Here is a 19402-nt window from a genome sequence, read left to right as displayed (position 1 = left end):
ATGATTCTGAAGCAACTTTTATTATAATAAGATCTTACCTCCACTTATCCCTTAACTCTTTAACTAAGTGGAAATGTTAACCAAAACATTGATCTTAGATTTAAAAAAATTGAAGACTTTTTAAAAAACAAAACATGCTTTTACTTTTCTTAATAATACGATGAAGTTTTAAAACTGATAATGAGTATATACAATTGAACTTTGATTCTAAAAAATGAAGGAATGTTCTTTATCACACACAATTTTCATCTCATATGGCCCCAAAAAAAAAAAAAAGGTAGTGGGGCTTCCAGGCGCGTTGCGCCCTCTAGCCCCGAAGATGTTTAGTATAAATGAAGTTTTTATTCGATAAGAACGACATCGCTATCGTTTTCTTCTTCCTCCTCCTCTTCTTCATAGTCAGTATCTGATGGCTCTTTGTCAGCCACATGACCAGCAACAAATATTGAGACAAATTGTTTCTTTGGTTTTGTTAGCAGGAACTTTTGATGGTCGTAGAACACGAATTCTACATTTTGAAAATGTTGTGCTGAGTATTCTGTGAAATGGGAAATTGGAATTGGTTCTCCCATGCCAAAACCAGCAATGGACGCGAACAAAACATCGTCTTCGACTCTTGCAGGTTTGTCAATTGCAACAGTAGTTATTATGTGAGGTTTTCCTTCACATCCTGCAAGAGATTGTACATGATAGATTGCTTTTTCTTCTCCCTCAGGAACTGAAAGTGTGAAATGGAATGAGAGTTCTCCATATTCATTTGCTTCTTCGTAATAGTTGTATGTTGTAGGATACACCAATTGAAATTTTCCTATTCTTGTTTCCCTGAGGTGTTGTCTATATTGCTTGGGAAAACATAAAATAAATTGCTCTATAGCTTGTGTTGCTATTAGATTGGTTGTAACTGGTAATTTTGAGGCGAAAAGGTCTACAAGAACACCGGGATTTTTTATGTCGTTTTCAATTGGTTTAACAGATTCTATGACTTTGTTAAACATTTCACTATAATCTGAGTTGTCTTCGACCCCCAATTGTTAAGAAGTTTATACAACAATTTCAGTCTTTTCATGGCGTATTTTCTTTGAATGGATTCGGGTAGCGAGAGGTTACAGTCGTCGGTTTGTGTTTCGTTACTCGAATATTGTTCAAGAAAAATTAAATCTTGAAATTGTGCTCTTGTTAACATACTTGTAGAACTATGTGAAACTTGTTCTGGTGCTGGTTGTAAATCTGTTTCAGATGTTTCTGTTGTGTTTTGAGAAGAAGAAGAACTCAAATTGTTGGACAATTTGTCTTGAATTGTAGAACTATGTGAAACTTGTTCTGGTGCTGTTTGGACAACTGTATCTGTTGTGTTTTGAGAAGAAGAACTCAAATTGTTGGACAAATTGTCTTGAATTGTATGAGGAACTTGCTTTGGTATTATAGGAGGTCGTAAGGGTTTTGAGAATGGTGAGACATAAGTTGTAGGAACTTTAACTGCAGAGGTAGTCGAAGAATTGTTTGCGACACTTGTTCTTCCTTCCATTATGAAAAATGAACTGTTTTTTTCGGACTACTCATAGAAAAGTTTAAAATAAACCGTTTTCGTCAACGGTAACCCCCTCTATTTTTTTATTTTATTTAATAGTTACCGTTGGAAAACCGTTCCATCTCAAATATTGAATGAACTATAAACGTTTTTTGTTTTCTATATATACTTTTTTGTCCAACGGTAAAACTTTTTACACAACGGTTTTTGAGAGTCGTCGCCGTTGACTTTTTTGTAGAGCACTCAAAATAGTACAGCTTTGTCCGGACAACTAAGGGTCTATCGTCGCTACAGGAAAAGTTACAGGCGTTCCAAGGAAGTATACTTTGAGAAGCCTTTTCCCCTTATAGAATGAGATAGGACGGTTATTTTACAAAACTGTCAACACTTTGACCGAGTAGTTTTTTGTGCTGAACAAAAAGTGTCATATAAACATCTGTCAAAAACCGCTTTTTAACTTCACTTAAAATGCCACGTAAGCTACGTAAGAATATACGTAAGAGGAAGAGAGCATTGAAACATCCAATAGTAAAACTGACACCACAACAACAGTTGCAACAACAAATGCTGAATGACCCCACTATGTTGCAACAAATGTCAAGCAATCCTATGCTTTTAAACCGAGTCATTGGTGCACAGAGTGGAGGTTTAAGAGCGGCACTTTTAGCGAAAATGGCAGGCTATGGTGGAGCTGCAGACGGAACAGCCTATAACCCTCAAAGTCAAATGAATTTGAGTTCACTCAAAAATCAAATAACAGATGTCAAAAAGTCAAACATAGACATACAGAAGCAAATAAGTGAAAACGAAAAGAAACTAGAATATGACAGACACACAAAGAAACTCAATGAGTTAAACGTAGAGAAAAAGAAGAAAGAAGAACAACTGAAAGAACTAAGTACAGAGGAATATGCGAAAAAAGTGTCAGAAAAAGCAGCAGAAGTAGCAAAAATGGAACAAGATGTTTAAATTTGAAAAACCATACTACTCAATATAAAGTACTGAAAGATGAAGAGATAAAACAAAAAGCCCTGAAGACATATATGGATAGCAATGAGTATAAAAAAGAAGTTGAAGCAAATGTAAAGGCAGAAAAACTTTTACAGTTGCAAAACCAAACCGTACAGTATGAAAACTTAGCACAAGAAAGTAAAAATAACGACGCAGCCATGCAAAAGGCAATGAAAAGCGCAGAATATATAAAAGCTAACAATGACTGGTTAGATGCCCAAGCCAACGCTAAAGCAGCCCAACTTATAGGGTCAATAAGGACAAAAATACAAGCGGATGAAGACAGTTCAAATGAAGCTTTAAAAATGCTGACTTTAAGAACGCCTTCGAAGCTCTTCATAGTAAGGTGAAACTAGTGAACGACTTCTCATCTGGAAAGAAACTGAAGTCTGAAGGTTTCGACAAAGAGTTAAAAGAAGTAGCACAAAATATGACGAAAATAACAGATGCAGCAACGAGACAGGCAGTTCAAAGTGCCTATGACGCCGTTAGAGCAACTTGTTGGAAAGTCAAGAAAAAGAGTTACAACAGACCAAAACAGACCTAGTAAATGCTTTCTTAAGAACGAAAAGTCAGGTAGGACATTATGCTGCAGATGGAACATATGTGCCAGCTGGTGGAACTTATATACTAGCTAGTGGAACTTATATACCACCAAACCCTCCAAGAGAAGCACCTGCACCAGGACTACCTAAAACATTTACATCGTCACATGGACACAGACACAGGCATGCACCAAAACCAACACAACAACCAACAGTTCAAAATCCAGCACAACAACAACAACAACCAACACAACAACCAGCACAACAACCAGCACAACAACCAGCACAGCAACAACAACCAGCACAACAACCACCTCCACAACCAGCACAGCAACCAACAGTTCAAAACCCTGCACAACAACAACCACAAACAGAGCAAGGACATAAAAGAAGTAGAGAACAAGGAAACCAAGAATTCTTAAAAATGCTTAAAGAAGAGTATGGTTACTCAGATACTCTTGACTTTAGTGACAGATATAAAGAAGCTATTAGAAAGTTCAAGGAAGGAAATATTGACCCGAACCTATTTAGCTTTATGGCTCAGCACCAAATCGGATATAATTTCAAACCTGGAAAATACAAGCTCGCTAAGGGATATGATTTAATAGCATATCATCCAAATGACATGGATGAATTTACTCCGAGATATTTGGTGTCAGAGATAAATGATAATTCAACTATCTTCATGAAACGCGTAAAAAATAGAGACGGAACGAAAGAACAAAGGCTTATGAATGCGGATGACTTAAATAGGGAACTTGTTGAAAACGGTCTCGGAATATATGAAATGCCAGCAGATGAGTAGGTACAAGAAACTCCACAGGAAGAAGTTCAGATACAACCAGACATGGAAGAAATAGTCAGCAACAACAGCTAGAAGAGCCTGAAGGAAACGAACAAGTCCCTCCTTTGGAAACTAACTTCACAGAACTAGATGAAGATTTGGAACAGCCGAAAAATCTTGACCCTCAACAAGTGTATGCGGAGAATATGGAATCTTTCCAAGAGTCTAAAAAAAATTCGGCTGACATAGTAGAAGAATATCGAAAAATGTTTGCCGACATACAAAAGACTCCAACACCAGATGAAAATATTCAGCATATAGAATGGAAGTACTGAAAGAAAATGTACGCAAATACAACAACCCTTTTTTACTTACGAGCATATAACGTTCAATCTTTGGTGAACTCGGTGAAAATAAAAGGTTAAATTTCAAAAAACATATAGAAAATGAAACATTGTTTAAAGTTCATTCAGAACCTAACCAAGATGGAAACAAACCTACTTTTGTTTCTGCAGACTATGGAACTACAATGAGATGGGGTCATAAAAGCTAATCCGGATAGGTGGTTCATAAACTTACAACCACAATTCCAAGAAGTTGTAGACGCAATGGAAGTGAATGTGAACCAGATATAGCTGGTATTTTAAGCGCGGCTTTAATGCCATTGAAAGATATGAAACATGCAGATATTTTGGACCAGTATGAAATGAACATGGCTGATGGAAATATAACACCTGACGTTCTAGAACATTTATCTCAAAGAACTACACAGAACCATAAAGATGGTATTTTGGTGAAGAGTTTAGAAAGAAAGTTAGGGAGAGAGAAGGAAGAGAACCTATGTACATGACCTTGCAAACGAAAGTTTACAAAAATGTTCAAAAAACTTACTTTGCAGACAATGAACTTGAGAAGGGATGAATATTTAAGAAAACTCAAATGGACAGTACCAAATGAAATGTTAGTATTGAAAAACATGTTCCTTGACAAAATAAAACCAACTACAGAAATAAATGACGCAAGACTGAAAAGATTGGGTAAAAGCTTTCCCATTCACAAAAGATATTATTGGTAACATGGAAAGAAAACCAGAATGGCTACAAAAACATATATTTGGAAAACGAGCTTATTCCATATGGACAAGCTCTGTTTGAAGAGCTTGAACCGGAAACTCAGGAAAGAGTCATGCAAACAATACGCGAAGACTCAAATACAAACTATGACAAAACTCTTTCTAGGATATAGGTTACCTGAGATGGGCGACCAGAGCCAAAGGCAAAAAGGACATGGGAAATTTAAACATACTAGTGAACATGAGGCCAAAGATGCAACAACTTGAAAGCAGAGGAGGGGCAAGTTACCAAAGCGACACCAAAGAAGAAGAGAAGAGTAGAACAAAGTGAAAGTAGTGAAGAAGTAACTTCATCTAGTGAAAGTAGTGGCAATGAAGGGAAAAAGAAGAGTTAAAAACTCAGTCAGGAAGAAAGTAAAGCTTGGTCCACGTGGGTTCTATATATGACACATAAATCCAACTATTCTATATTTTTACCCATATGAAATGTACGCCGCTCAGAATATAACGCCAACAGTTTTGGATGCCATGAATGGAAATGTTTCCGAATGTATAACGAATGCGACAATGCCATTAGAAGGTCAGAAATAGTTCCTGGAACTTACGAATATACAACTGCTGTTTCTTATGGAAACGTAGGTGAGTTTGGAGAAGGTTCTTCAACAACAGTAGATATTGCTTGCGACAGGTTTCATATTATTTCTATTGACAACTCATTCTTATACGTGGAACAAGACATTGAAATAAAACCTTCTGCCAAGTTGTCTGACAAGAAAGGTTGCAATGGAATTTTCTATGTCGGATACCAATATGCTCCAGAAGTTTTCATGGGATATAAGATATATTCTAACTCTGACTTAGTTCAAACAGTAACATGGGCAAACTATGAATGGTTCGCTTTGAGAAACTCAGTACAACCACAAGCTAGAGAACAAACAGACCAGTATGCAAATATTGAGAAAATAAGAAGACTTGACCCTAACGTTCCAGGAGTTTATGTTAACCTTTCTGGACAAACTGCAGCAGCAGTAACCAAAGTAAAACTGAAACTTAGAGTTCCTTTGTCATCTTTCCTTATCTTCAGGTTTTTAAGATACTTGCCAAACTGGGCAGGAAAAATTTCTATCGAACTTACTCCAAGCAAAAATAACTTAGTCATTGCACCAACACAAGACCCATTCACTCTTACAGACGTAAAGGGAACAAATCAAACGTCATTCGCCGAATTTTGCAAAGACAAAGTTGACTTAGACTTTGGTTTCTCAAACCTCAACACTGAAGTAAACTATTATTTCAATGCTGCTGGAACTGCTTGGGACCCAGTTAAGTTCACATGCGAAAAATTTGAATGCAAGAGAATAGAAAGCAGACTTGCAGTCTATATGTTGGACCCAGATATTTCAAATGCTTTAGCTGCCAAATATATTGCAGTTCCACTTATGTTCCCTATACACCAAATATCTGTCAAAGACTTTGCAGGTGAAGTTGGAAACCAAAGTGCTGACCCAGGTGCAAGAACAGATATTGCTTTAACAACTGCAATGAAACATGCAGATACTATGTTTGTACTGTTCAGACGAACTATAAATGACTATTCTTGTTTCTACAACCCTGGTATTAAATATCATATAAACATAGATGGCAAATATTATCCAAGAGAAGAATATTCTACAGTTGAAGATATGAGGTCATACAACTTGACATTAGATGCTATGAACTTTAACAACAACTTCACAACAACCATTAACCCTGAAATGCAAAGTTCTATTATGCCATATGTGAAAGTATGGACTCATACAGGAGGTCAAAAAACTCAATATACAAATGGAGACCGTTCAAACTTTTGGCTTGGCATTCCATTTGCTGACTCAGAAGACTTTATGGGTGGTATTTCAACTGTTGGTACAGTTCAAATACAATATACTGGTGACAGAGACGGTCCAGATGAATTGAAAGCAAAGAAGTTTACAAAACCAATAGCACTTTTCACGGAAGATGCTCTTTTGAAGATTCGTTCGATGAAACCTGCTGGGGCTCCACAGATTGGCATAACGACAGCTTCCATCGAGCAGATTTTGGCAGCAGGTCAGTAAGTTGTTCTTGAACTGACTTCTCTCCGTCAAATATTGACAGTACGCCAGTTTTGACATAATATTGTATTATAAACTTACCTTTAGAAATATCGGTCAGTTTTGTTGTTATATTTTTGTCAACGTCAAGAACTTTCACCATTTCAGTTATACCAACTTTCTTTGCTTTATGAAAATATTTTGGTTCAGCAAAGACTGCTATTCTATAACATTTTCCATTGTTTGTGTAAAGAACTATTCTGTCAATGAACTTGTATTGTTTGTGTGTGTAAACTTTGTTTTGCTTCAATTCGAAGAGATACTCGAATGCGTCCATATTTTTATTCTAAGTAAAATGTCATTGCCGAAAAATAGAAGCGTAAGTGTTTCAAAAGGTTTAATGGCGGTGGCAGATGTGAAGTTAAATCACCAACTCAAACAAACAGTCAAAGTGTTATTGTCAATGTCAAAGACAGAGATGTTGAAATGGGGAAACCATACGAAGACGAAGATGGTATAACAATAGTTCCTGTAAAAGAACAACCAACATATCCTGAAGTTAGCAGAGACTTAAGTTCTGTTGCAGATATTCGAAACGACTACCAACAACTGAAAGACAAACTTAAAACTCAGGAGAAGATTTGTCAAGCTTTAGGTATATGTTAAACTTGGTCGAACACAACCCTGTAAAAGTGAACTCATATGTCATTGCACCTCATGAAGTTTTGAAAGAACTATTGAAACTTTTGACAGAGGCAGACGATATAAACATCAAAGAAATAGAACCCGACATTGCTTGCTGTGGTGTTTCATATAATGTCATTGACAAGATATACGTTATGAAAGGAGGTGAAACGTTGAACTTAAAATATAGTTTCCCAGACGTTATAAAAATATTGACGACCACAACATTTCATTAAAATTTACTTGCTAAGTAAAAATGTCAAAACTTCTTGAAAGATGTTTGAAGAAAAAATATAGACTTTATTTCATGTAAAGGACTTTACACACTTTTGAACGATATGAAAGACCCTGTTTTGTTTGTTCGTGTAGACAAAGGAAAGTTCTATGTCTTTACAAAATATTTGAACTTCTTAGACAGAGAACTTCAAGAAACGCCATGTGAAAGTTTAGATGAAGTTCTTCTCCACTTTCAGAAAAACTTTTAAATATATGTAAATGGCAGAAGACATAGTGGTTTATACTATTACGACTAAAAACCCTGAGTCATATAATTCTATAACAACAAACTTACAAAGTCCTCAAGGACGATATTGTAAACTAACCTTAAACACAATGACGACTAAAGCCTGTTTTGCTCTTTTGACACCAGAAGATTTTATTGTTGTGAATGGTAAAAAATACTCCTTTGAAGATACTTACTCAGATATACCACCAACAGGTTTTGTTGACTTATTTAATACTTTAAGGACGGGTGTAACATGTGCTGCAACTAGAGCAGGTTTCATTATGTTTGGATGTCCGACTGAGTTTACTATAAACGATATGAGCTATAATACAAAACTTATATCTGGTTTTTACTACCAACAATTTCCTATAACAGGAAAAGGTGTCATACAAGGTTTGTCTATTCCATTGACTTTAAGTACACCTATTTTATATATTGTTTCAAACTTAGGTTCAAAGTGCTATTCGAATGTCGACAGAAACTACTATGACCAAAAGATACTCATGCGTATAAACAACACATTCTCTGCTGGTTTGCCTATTGTTCATTCGAATGCAGAATTTTCAACCTTAGTGAACTCAAACACTTTGGCAAGTATAACGTTGACATTAGTTGACGCAAACTTTGTTCCTGTAAAACTTTTATGTCCTATGTATTTGTCAATGACGGCAGAAAGTTTCGAATTGGAAGATGCAACTGGTGAAAGTATTGTACTACAAGAACAACTTCAACAACAAATAGCTCAAGAACAACAAATGCAACAAATGGAACAAATGCAACAAATAGCTCAAGAATAAAAAAATATTTTTTTTATTTTTATAAAAATGTACAGAATAGATGTTTCAGATTTTTATGACTTCCAAGCCTTCAGAAATATGTGTCCATTTAGAGACTATAACAAAGCAGTCGAGAATTTGAAACGTTTAGTCATTTATGTCGACTCTGCCCCAGAATGTTATGTTATGAAAGAATGGGATGTAGTCTTTAACAAACCTAAAGCGACAATAGTTTCAGAACAAGAATGTAAACAGAAACTTAAGAAAATAAAAGTCGTACAAGTTGGTATGAAGATGTTAGATGCTTGGGATATCTTATTGTCAAAGTTAGATGATTTTTCAGTTCGTGGTATAAAGTTCTATACACCTTCTCCAAACTTCTATTCTATCTTCACTGGATATAAATACGAACAAGTAGAATGGAAAGAAAATGTTATAGAAGCTTGGTTAGACCATGTCAAAGAAATTATATGCAATGGAAACGAAAGAGTCTATGAGTATATCTTATGTTGGTTTGCAAACATCTTACAACATCCAAGTGCTAAAAATGAAACTGCTCTCATCATAATTGGAAAACAAGGAACAGGTAAGAACACTTTCTTTACAGATATCTTATGCAAACTGTTAGAGGGCTATTCGAATCCGAATATGACAAACTTAGAAAACATCTGCGGTAAATTTAACTCTTCAATAGAGAATATGAAACTTATAGTATGTAACGAACTTCAAAGTATAGATACAACAAAAGTTTTGAACTCAGATGCTTTGAAGAGTCTTATAACAGACAAAGTTGGAGTTGTTGAAAGAAAATATAAAGACCAAAGAGTTTGTGAAAATGTTGCAAATTTCATTATGGTTTCAAACAATGCTGTTCCGATGAAGTTAGAAAGTTCTGACAGAAGATATGTAGTTGTCAGAACGTCAGATTCTCATATGCAAGATACAGAATATTTTGACGACTTAGCAGAAACTTTGACATCTGACTTTTACAACCACTTGTTCTCATATTTCATGACATTAGATATTTCTAAGTTCAATCCAAGACAAATTCCACATACCGAAGAGAGACAAACATTGTTAGAAGCAAACAAGAGTGTATATGAACTGTTCATAGATGAAACTGACTTTGAGTGTTTAGATGAAAGGTCATTGTACGATTCGTATAAACAATATTGTCAAGAATATGGTTATATGACAGCGTCTAAACGAACATTCTTGGCAAATGTCAAAAGTCTTTTAGACGTACAGAATGGTGTATATACAAAGAAAAATTTTTCTGAGTAAATTTAAAAAAAAAATATTTTTTTATCCGATAGAAAAGATGACAAAATTCATCTCAGTAAACAAGTACATGTCAGGACTTAAAGAAGAACTAGACCCATTCACATATTTGAATGTTTACTTCTACCATTTTGAAAAGTCTACATTTGACAAAGTTTGGAACATCGAACCAGTTAAGTTTGCTATTGTGACTAAAAATGGTGCGAAATTTGAAGACTTAGACATAGAAGGTTTGTTAACAGTCAAAGAAAGTTTTGACAGAAGGTTTTCAAACCTTAAAGAAGGCAAAGCATACAAACTTGTTATACCTATGAACCAAAGAAAGCAGACGACTATGAATATTATGAGTCTAAGATAGTTGAAGTTCAAGGTAAATTGGGTAAAAAGATTTTAGAGTCTAAGCCGGTGTTTGCTCCTAAAGAGGAAGAGAACATTGACATTGACCCAGAAATGTTCTAAAAATAAAATTTTATTTTTACATGTCAAATTTCTTTTTCTCTGGCTCTGGTTCTTTCTTCTCTTCTTCTACTTTCTTTTCTTTCTTTTCTCTCTTCTTCTTCTCTGGTGGAGTTATGTCAAACTTCTCAGAACCATATTTTTGTAAAAGTTCTTTGTCCTTTAATAGCTCTTCTATTCTGTTTTCTATTTCATCTTCAAGAACAGCGCATGTGTCTTCTTTGCATTCTAAGAAGTTTTGTTGGACTTCATCTCTCCAAGAGGCGTCATCTCTGTCAACAAGTCTGTCATTGACAAATTTTAAGACTGCTCTGCTTAATGTTTTATGGTTCTTGTCATATTCCCAGAAACAGAACTTTAGAACAAATTCCCCTTTCTTGTTTACACTATGTAAGATTTTATGGTCGACAGATGTTTTGCTGTCGAAAAGCTTGTCTCGAATATAGATAGCGAAATCGCTAGACATTTTCTAAAAGATAAAAATTTTAATTTTTCTAAAAATATGTTAGAAAAAAAGTTTGCTGACATTGACAAGAAATTTGAGAATGTTTTAAACAAGAACAAGAGGAAGTTAGAAAATGCTCAGATAAAACCCATACATGACAAGTTCTTATTTGCTCAGAATGGTATAACAGGTCTAATTGCACCACCTGGGTCGGGTAAGACTTTCACTTATCTTAAAATGGCTGCACAACAACAAGAACTAGATGAGAAGAACCCATTCTATGAGTTAGTAGTCATTTGTAGTACTTCGGGTCAATTTGACCAAACCGTCAATTCGTTCAAAGATATTATAAAGAAGTCTAAGTTAGTATGTATAGAAGACTCTGAGTTGTTAGATTGGATAAAGAAGTACCAAAGAAGAGTTTTGAAGTACAATGCTATAAATGAGTATATAAACTCGAAGTTTAAAGACCCAAATGAGGAAATGCAGAGAATATTAGAGAAGAAACACTTCAGAAACAAACAGAAAGAGATGAGTACCTTTCGAAGAAATTGCAATCTTACGATTGGAAGACTTACCCTCACAGATGTCTTCTTATCTTAGATGACTTTGCTTCTCATCCTTTGTTAAAGAACAGAGAACAAGACATGTGTCGAATTCTTAAGAAGCTCAGACACTTTAACATTTCAGTTGTCATTTGTGTACAGACAGCCAAGAGTTTAAGTAAGGATGTTAAAAGAATACTTACTGATATTATACTTTTCCCCGGATTGTCCGAAGACGATTTCATGGAACTTATGAAAGAGTCCATGGCAGGTAAGTTTGACAGACATGAACTATGGGAGAAGTACAAAGTCATACAAGACCCTCATACTTCTTTCAGAATTCATATCTACGCGAACAAAGTTCAAATTGTAAAAAGTCAATAAAAATAAATGGTTCATTTACTCTGCTTGTTTGAAGTTGTCAAAATACTCTGTTATTTTTTCCTTTAACAATGGCAAATCTTCTTTGAAGGTAAGTATTGTACAACCTTTCATATCATAGTGTGTTTGAGGTAACGTATCTTGAACTATTTGTTTCACATCTTCATTCGGGGTCATTGAAATCGGTAAGTTTTCGCGATAGAACCAATTTCTTTCAGATTTGTAAATCTTAGCAAGGTCGTAAAAGCTTTTGTTGTTTCTTCTGACTTTCACAAAAGACCAAAAATAAACGCTTTACATGTATTTTTCAGCAACTTCGTCAAATAATTTTATAGCTTTATCTATCTCATCTACTTCAAACGTTTCTTTACCTTTTATGGGAGCACCATACATTTTCTCAAACTTTTCAAGTAGTTCTGTTTCAGCAGCTCTCATATCATTTACAAACACAACCTTGACTCTATTGACTGTAGAGTCATATCTTTGAGTTATATTATATGTTCTTCCTATCTTATATCTTTTTGTGTTGAAGTCCTTCGGTTTCTGAACGATGTAAAGTAAGCCTTCACTGCAACGTTCCGTATCGAATGAACCATATGTTATGAAGTTATATCCAACAACTGGGTCTAACCATAACAAAACTATTGGTATAAGACTTTTGTCTATAAGATATGCTCTTGTTCCATGAAATCTTACCGATATCATAAGCTCAGGATTTCTTGTCAAAATTTTCTGAGTTGAAGCAATTCCAACCCAATGGTATGTTTTCTTTCCAGATGGTGTTAGAATGTCTGACAAAGAATATTTGTTGTATTTCTTTGAGTATCTTACGTTTAAATCACCAATTCTAACCACTTTGGTGTCATTGTCTATCTTTTTAACTGTTTCAAACTCAATGTTTGTCATTTTCTGTTCTTACATACAAAATAAAAAAAATATTTTATAAAAAACTAACTTTATTTTTTCTATCTTGTATAAAAGATATGATTTCAGGGATTTTTTTACGAAGTGCAAAAGTTCACTTCGTAAAAAATAACACAAAAATAGTGTATTTTAAACGAAGTGCAAAAGTTCACTTCGTAAAAAATAACACAAAAATAGTGTATTTTAAACGAAGTGCAAAAGTTCACTTCGTAAAAAATAACAGTTATATAATGAAATTTGGTCATTTTTTTTCATGTCAGAAGACTCGAAGGTGCAACACTTCCAAAATACCGACGAACTCAGAAGAGCAGCATGGCAGTATGTTCTTGACAACTTCTTTGAGTTCTCCAGGTACACCTTGGAAAATGCTGAAGAACTCCGACACAGAGAATTTGGAGAAATTGCGCTCCAATACTACCTTGACAAACAAAGGGTAAAATAAGACTAAAAACTTAACGTTTAAAAAGTGACATTTTTAATGAGCTCCGAGCCACCGAGAAAACTTGGTCAGATGTTAGCAGCTTACTTCCCTGAGGAGGATGGAAGCGTTACATACGTAAGGTTCAAAAACAACGAATCTGGAATTGCGTACCAAATTCGCAATTACATAACCATGGAAGAGTACGAAAGGTTCCTACAAGAGAAACCAGCTCTAAACAACTCAGAAAAGAAAGAATAAAAAGTTTAACTCGTAATTGTTTATTTTTTTACTTGTATGGGCAAGCTGCAAGAATGAAGTCGACTATCTCAGTCTTTGTCTTGACGAGCTGGACGGCTCTTGCGAGTACGTCTGTTTTGCGGTCTCCAGCTGGTGTCTGACCTTCGTAATTGCGCATGTTCTTGAGAGCTCCAACTGTAAATGGTTGTAGGATGAAGAGTCTCTCAGACTGCTTGAGGTAGTCGTCTCTGTCTTTGACCGAATCTGTGGTACGAGTCGAATCGGTCGATTTGAGGGAAGAGACTGAAAGCCTGTCGTCTTCCATAGGGGCTGTGGCATAATCTTTGCATAAACGGTTCAGACCTTCTTCGAACTCTTGGTCTCTCTTCGATTGGGATTGAGATTGGAATTGCTGGGGTGGAGCTTGCTGGAACATCCAAGGGTTGGGGAAGTAAGGCATAGGCTGAGGAGGAGGGTAGTTCGGGAAGCCTTGTGGTGGAAATTGGTAGTAACCTTGAGGTGGAAATTGGTAGTAATTTGGTGGAGGTACTTGCTGGAACTGAGGTTGTTGTGGTTGCTGAGGAGACTGTTGTGGTTCTGCAGCTTTCGGTTTTTCTGGCTTTGGAAGGCATTCAGGAAGAGGAACGTCAGTCATCCGTTTGTGTCCTGTCGGAAGGAAAATATTTTCCTGTCGGAAGGAAAAATTTTTCCTGTCGGAAGGAAAAACTTTTCCTGTCGGAAGGAAAAACTTTTTCTGAAGTTCGACCAAAAAGTTCTCAATTTTCGAAAATTTGAATGGTTTACGGACGGACAACTGGAAGAGTTCTTCCCGTCGGAAGGAAAAATTTTTCCTGTCGGAAGGAAAATATTTTCCTGTCGGAAGGAAAAATTTTTCCCTTTGTCGGGAAAATATTTTCCTGTCGGATGGAAGAACTTGGAATGCAAGAAGGACTTGACGAGGCAATTTACCTAATTGAAATTAACGACTGCGTAAAAGACTACTTGCGCAAGGTAATGAAGCCCAAGGTCAAGTTCATCTCTATTTCTGGAAGGTCTACACTTCAGCTCGAGACTTCGACTGGAATTCCAATTCAAATACCAGACGGGACAGCCTACGATGACATAAAGGACGCCAAAAGAGAAGCTCTTGTTAAGTTCCTAAACAAACGTCCTTGGATAAAAATACCAAACAAGGAGAACCCCCTACCCCATATGAAATTGGCAATTCAGTCTCTCCTTCACTTCTCGGGTCAGCCGTTCTACATAACCTGTGAAGGCGACATTCAGCCAGTTCAGTAAACATCTCATTTTAACTTCACCTTTTTTATGTTTTTACGCATGTGAAGAAGAAGCCTTCTGGTAAGTTTCTTATAGCCATATACATGGCACGCTTTGAGTAAAAACATTTTTTTCATTTTTTGAATGAAGCAAGTTAAATTCGTCCCACACCAATCTCAATGGACCGATGAAGAGTTTCAAGCTATGGTTGAAGGTGTTGAGAACGACATAGACGGCGAACTTGAAGGAGCTCAAATCACTATTGCAACCAAAATTGCAGAAGTCAAGGAACAGATAGCTCCACTTAAAGCTACCAAAGCTACTCTTGACCTCATGGATAGTTACCGTTTAGATGTCAAGAGTGGAATAAGACAATTAAAATTAAAACTTCTAAACTACGAAGCTATACTCCAAAAGTTAGCAGAAATGAGAAGACTTTACCAGAGCTACTTACATGTAAGGGACTTACCTTCAAGCAGTCCGACCAAAGATGAATTTGTTGACATTGTCCCAATTTTGTCCGAAAGTCAGCTCAGATGTTTCGAACTGCTCCCAACATATCCAGAATATGAACGTTTGCCTGAACTCTTCCGCAATCTCAAAAAACGTTTTTTGGTTCTCATGTTCGAAACTTTTATCGGAAGAGACAACAAACGTTCAGAAGAAGAACAAGATATTATTTTAAACTTGTTGTATGACTTAACCGTCATAACAAGCTTTTTGAAGTAAAACCGTCATTCTCAAACCACTTCATTTTTTCGATGTCCGAACAAGCACCGAAGCCAAACTCAATGGCAGATGTCCTTTCAAGGTTGCCAGACAAGCGCCCAGTTCAACTTCAAATTGTCCAATTGAACGCTCATCTGACAAACACCATTAAGACTCTCCAAAGTAGTCTTATGACAGAGATGAAGGAACTTAAAGGTGAGTTCCTCATGAACCAAGCTTCCAATGAGAAATGCCTGAACGATTTCGCGGAAACCTTGCGCAATTACGAGAGAGAGAACCGAGACCTTGCCAGACTCATCTACCGTTTCTTCGAAGAGATAGACGCCATCTGGAAGGTACTCGGAAAGGACAGAACATGCAACACCGTACTTCGTGAGTACCAAATTGAAGAAGGAGTTTTCGAGGAAGAAGAGAAACACGAAGAAGAAGAGGAAGAAGAAGAGAAACACGAAGAAGAGAAACACGAAGAAAAGGAAGTTTGGGCAACCCTTGTTGCCGATGACAGTTATGAAATTTCCCAACCCTACCCATACAAAATCCGCAACAAGGAGACCGGCAAGGTTCTTACCCCAGTCCTCAACAACTTGGGACACTTGAGCCTTACCCTTCGGAATTACGGTACAATTTCCATGGGAAGGCTTGTCGGTATGCAATGGGTTCCAAATCCAAACAAGAAGACGAAGGTCAGACACATTGACGGTGACAAGCTCAACAACCGTAAGGAGAACCTCGAGTGGTTCTAAGAGTAAAAAAAATTTATTGTAGGGGGAAACCCCGAGTAAATTTAGGTGTTTAGTTGGATAAGTAGGTTAAATTAATGGTCATTTGCAAAATTAGTTCCCGACCTTTGAATTGGGCTCTTTCGTTATCCCAGTTGCGTAGGAGGTCGTCCCAGAGGAGTTGGTAGAATTGCCAATCCAAGGACGATTTGTCCTCCCAGGCATTGAGGATGTACTGCTCGTAGAGTTTCATGACCTCTGCCTTGCACCAGACACCCTCTCCCTTGGAACGTAAGGCTTCTTCGAAGTGCTCGAATGCGATTGGCTGCGTGACCATCCGAAATGACACTTTTTGTCCGTTTGGTCAATGTTTGTGTCTCGTGCCATAGTCGACGAAAATACAAACAAACAGGTTATATATGAGTTTGAGACCAAGAATTCCCCACATTTAAATTCAAATTCGAATAAAAATTTTTTATTTCATGCAATGTTTTATTTCTGTGCCGTCTTCAAGTATGCCCCAGTACTTACGCTTGGAGAGGACATGAACTTCGGTGAAAATTTTGTCCAATTTGAATTGACCCATCTTTTCACCGACCATTCCCATTTCAATGAGTTTGTTGTATCCTTCTTCGTTCGTCATGAGTGCGTCAATGTTCTCATAGTAAACCTTCACTTTGGATTTGACTTCGGAGAAGAATTTGTTGTAGTTGTCAAGGACTGCCTTTGCGAACTGAGGGTAAGACCAATGTTCGACAATAGGTTTTAATGTGGTTACTAAGCCACTTTGACCTTGAGTGAATTCGTACTTCAAAACAAAAGGAGAAAACCTTTCAACAAAGTTGTCGACCTTCTCATAATGTTTACTCTTCATCGCTTGAGGTTTCTTAATGGAATATCCCCATGTCGAATTCATAAGCAATTTGAGTGTCATTGCAAGTTTGGGGTTTGAAGCTTTCCTAATATCATACAGTTGTTGTATGACTTTTCCAACTGTATAGTTCCTTCCCGGGAACTCACCATCTTCGTTTGGAATTCCAGTCGGAATATATTGGACAAACCTCATGTATGCAGCGTTAAGGTCGACATAGTATATTTTTTCATCTGAGTCGAACTTGTCGCAACCAATTGGTCCAGTTTGTGGAAATTCAAGTGAGTCTCTTATCTTCTGAGAAACTTCTCCTGTTATCTCATAAACATCGTCGAAGCAACCTGTTTCATATAAAACCTTCTGACCTAACTCAGATGCTCTCCAATACAATTTGACGTCAATTGGATGTCTCAATGGAAGTTTGTTTATAGCATCTTGAAGTTCTTGCAACCTCATTGGAAGTTCTTCTGGTTCAGGTTGGTATCCGAACAATCCAACTCCTTGTGGAACTGTGTACTTCTTTTGTACTATAACTTTGTCTGGAACAACTTTTGGTCTTGCTAACAATGAAAAGTTTGTTTCGTCTTTTGGTACAAAAGTTTCTGTCAGCTTGTCATCTGGAATTGGTTCCAACAAACCTTTCTCGAAAAGAATGTTTACAGCTCTGACAATGTTGCACTTGCCTTTTCCGAACAATGAGTTTGTAAGACTTTCGTTCAACATGAAGTGGTTGTGGACAAGTACAATCTTCAACCATGGTAAGTCTTTGTCAACAACATAGTCGTCGTGTGAAGAACCTTTAGCTGTAGGTATGTTAACTCGGATATTGACATTTGCCAACGGTGCAATTTTTGTCAATTGACCTCTGAGAATGTACCTTGTCTTCACACATGACTCAAGATACTTCATTTTCTCATCTGTAACAAGACCAGAGTTCCTGAGACATGTAAGAATACAAGGTTCATTGACAATTGTTTCAATTGAATTGTAAATTCCATACCTTGTCAAGTCAATGTCAGACTTATTTCTGAACGGGAAGTATCCAGCATGTTGTCTGACTGCTTGAGGGTTAGGTTGGTACCATTCGAACTTGACACTTGCAATTCCTTCAATTGCATTCAAAATGTCTGAGTCGGAGTCAACCATTTGTTCTCTCTTTGTAGTCTTGAAAGCGTCAAGAAGTTGTGCGGCTGTTGTGACATTGCCATGTGCATAGTAAATGTGACCATCCAAATCTGTTATGGTCAATCTGAGATTGTGTCCTTTCTTATTTCCGTCTTGTATGGCAGCAAGTACACCCATGAAGCCTTCTTTGTTCTTTCCTTCGTCAAAGTTTACTGTAAAGGTTCGACCAGATGTAATTTGACTTCTAACTTCACGATACTTTTCATATGCATATCTTGTTCTTTCCATGGGAGCATGTGCGTCTTCACCTTTTCCTTTTTTCCTTCTCAAAGGATGCAATTGTTCGTCATGTTTCCAGTAGAATCTGGCAAAGCCGTCGTGTCCTTCAACTTGAGGTTCACTAACATCGAAAGGCATGTCCATAAGACGTTCTTCTTCTAACCTCTCTAGTCTGTTTGGATAATTTGCACGTGCTGTTTCCAAATCCATTTCGTAGCGAAGACCAGACAATTTGTCATAGACTTTTATGGGTCTTCCCTTCCTATATTTAAACTTCTTCGAAACTCTCCAACCATATCTTTGCAACTCTGCTTTTATTCTAGCAGATTTTCTATCCATTCTATATGGGGGCATTTTTATAAAAATAAAAAAATATTTTTTTCTTTTACTTTACATAACCGCCTGCTGCCATAAGTCTTTGACGCCAACCCATACCAGCTAATGAAGGTTGACTTGGTTTAGTTTGGAAACTAAACTTTGGTTTTGGTTTATCTTCAGTTTTTGGTTTTTCTTCTTCTATCTGTTTTTCGTCACTTTTTGGTTCCTCTGACTTTACCTCACTTGCAGGAACAGTTGTGTCGTCAACATCTTCATAAATATCATATGCCATTTGTTTTTGTTTTCCTTTCAACTTTTTGTGTTTGTTGTAAAGTTTAGAATATTTCGACTCTAAGTCAATGAGATGTTCTATAATGAACTGTTGGTCAGTGAAGTAAACTTTTCCATCTGTTGTCTCG

The 19402-nt window shown here is 36.6% G+C and overlaps 14 protein-coding genes and 2 pseudogenes across 16 annotated transcripts, besides 2 other annotated features; 9 read left to right on the top strand and 7 right to left on the bottom strand.

Moving 5' to 3' along the window:
- Nucleotides 1-262: 262 nt before the first annotated feature.
- Nucleotides 263-347: a terminal%2Cinverted (terminal inverted repeat of Maverick-3 transposon ID:TVAGG3_0285310).
- Nucleotides 263-19402: part of a mobile genetic element that runs on past the window's edge.
- TVAGG3_0285520 (protein of unknown function, DUF4106 family) lies at nt 2123-2497 on the top strand (the record flags this gene model as incomplete). The annotated part of the gene is made up of 1 exon (XM_051228973.1): nt 2123-2497. One exon carries the CDS (start codon nt 2123-2125, stop codon nt 2495-2497), a length of 375 nt encoding a protein of 124 aa, XP_051098703.1.
- Nucleotides 3252-3506, top strand: TVAGG3_0285510 (uncharacterized protein; the record flags this gene model as incomplete). The annotated part of the gene is made up of 1 exon (XM_051228972.1): nt 3252-3506. One exon carries the CDS (start codon nt 3252-3254, stop codon nt 3504-3506), a length of 255 nt encoding a protein of 84 aa, XP_051098702.1.
- Nucleotides 6695-7033, top strand: TVAGG3_0285500 (protein of unknown function, DUF4106 family; the record flags this gene model as incomplete). The annotated part of the gene is made up of 1 exon (XM_051228971.1): nt 6695-7033. The coding sequence occupies one exon, from the start codon at nt 6695-6697 to the stop codon at nt 7031-7033; it is 339 nt and encodes a 112-aa protein (XP_051098701.1).
- Nucleotides 9074-10613, top strand: TVAGG3_0285490 (annotated as a pseudogene). The gene has a single exon. A coding segment is annotated over exon 1 (1540 nt).
- Nucleotides 10731-11177, bottom strand: TVAGG3_0285480 (uncharacterized protein; the record flags this gene model as incomplete). The annotated part of the gene is made up of 1 exon (XM_051228970.1): nt 10731-11177. The coding sequence occupies one exon, from the start codon at nt 11175-11177 to the stop codon at nt 10731-10733; it is 447 nt and encodes a 148-aa protein (XP_051098700.1).
- TVAGG3_0285470 lies at nt 11214-12085 on the top strand (annotated as a pseudogene). Its single transcript has one exon. A coding segment is annotated over exon 1 (872 nt).
- On the bottom strand, nt 12377-12988 carry TVAGG3_0285460 (organellar and viral DNA polymerase type B; the record flags this gene model as incomplete). The annotated part of the gene is made up of 1 exon (XM_051228969.1): nt 12377-12988. The coding sequence occupies one exon, from the start codon at nt 12986-12988 to the stop codon at nt 12377-12379; it is 612 nt and encodes a 203-aa protein (XP_051098699.1).
- On the top strand, nt 13485-13685 carry TVAGG3_0285450 (uncharacterized protein; the record flags this gene model as incomplete). The annotated part of the gene is made up of 1 exon (XM_051228968.1): nt 13485-13685. The coding sequence occupies one exon, from the start codon at nt 13485-13487 to the stop codon at nt 13683-13685; it is 201 nt and encodes a 66-aa protein (XP_051098698.1).
- On the bottom strand, nt 13714-14319 carry TVAGG3_0285440 (uncharacterized protein; the record flags this gene model as incomplete). The annotated part of the gene is made up of 1 exon (XM_051228967.1): nt 13714-14319. The coding sequence occupies one exon, from the start codon at nt 14317-14319 to the stop codon at nt 13714-13716; it is 606 nt and encodes a 201-aa protein (XP_051098697.1).
- TVAGG3_0285430 (uncharacterized protein) lies at nt 14589-14963 on the top strand (the record flags this gene model as incomplete). The annotated part of the gene is made up of 1 exon (XM_051228966.1): nt 14589-14963. One exon carries the CDS (start codon nt 14589-14591, stop codon nt 14961-14963), a length of 375 nt encoding a protein of 124 aa, XP_051098696.1.
- Nucleotides 15087-15671, top strand: TVAGG3_0285420 (uncharacterized protein; the record flags this gene model as incomplete). The annotated part of the gene is made up of 1 exon (XM_051228965.1): nt 15087-15671. The coding sequence occupies one exon, from the start codon at nt 15087-15089 to the stop codon at nt 15669-15671; it is 585 nt and encodes a 194-aa protein (XP_051098695.1).
- TVAGG3_0285410 (cytochrome B-C1 complex subunit 6, mitochondrial family) lies at nt 15704-16414 on the top strand (the record flags this gene model as incomplete). Its single annotated transcript, XM_051228964.1, has 1 exon — nt 15704-16414. The coding sequence occupies one exon, from the start codon at nt 15704-15706 to the stop codon at nt 16412-16414; it is 711 nt and encodes a 236-aa protein (XP_051098694.1).
- On the bottom strand, nt 16464-16727 carry TVAGG3_0285400 (uncharacterized protein; the record flags this gene model as incomplete). The annotated part of the gene is made up of 1 exon (XM_051228963.1): nt 16464-16727. The coding sequence occupies one exon, from the start codon at nt 16725-16727 to the stop codon at nt 16464-16466; it is 264 nt and encodes an 87-aa protein (XP_051098693.1).
- Nucleotides 16866-17033, bottom strand: TVAGG3_0285390 (DNA/RNA polymerases family; the record flags this gene model as incomplete). Its single annotated transcript, XM_051228962.1, has 1 exon — nt 16866-17033. The coding sequence occupies one exon, from the start codon at nt 17031-17033 to the stop codon at nt 16866-16868; it is 168 nt and encodes a 55-aa protein (XP_051098692.1).
- TVAGG3_0285380 (uncharacterized protein) lies at nt 18266-19004 on the bottom strand (the record flags this gene model as incomplete). Its single annotated transcript, XM_051228961.1, has 1 exon — nt 18266-19004. A coding segment is annotated over one exon (739 nt), but the record flags the coding sequence as incomplete, so codon positions are not given.
- On the bottom strand, nt 19051-19275 carry TVAGG3_0285370 (phage tail repeat-like family; the record flags this gene model as incomplete). The annotated part of the gene is made up of 1 exon (XM_051228960.1): nt 19051-19275. The coding sequence occupies one exon, from the start codon at nt 19273-19275 to the stop codon at nt 19051-19053; it is 225 nt and encodes a 74-aa protein (XP_051098690.1).

The sequence above is a fragment of the Trichomonas vaginalis genome, chromosome V (assembly GCF_026262505.1).
Source record: "Trichomonas vaginalis G3 chromosome V, whole genome shotgun sequence".
Lineage (NCBI taxonomy): Eukaryota > Parabasalia > Trichomonadida > Trichomonadidae > Trichomonas > Trichomonas vaginalis.
This window is presented reverse-complemented; position numbering and strand designations above follow the sequence as displayed.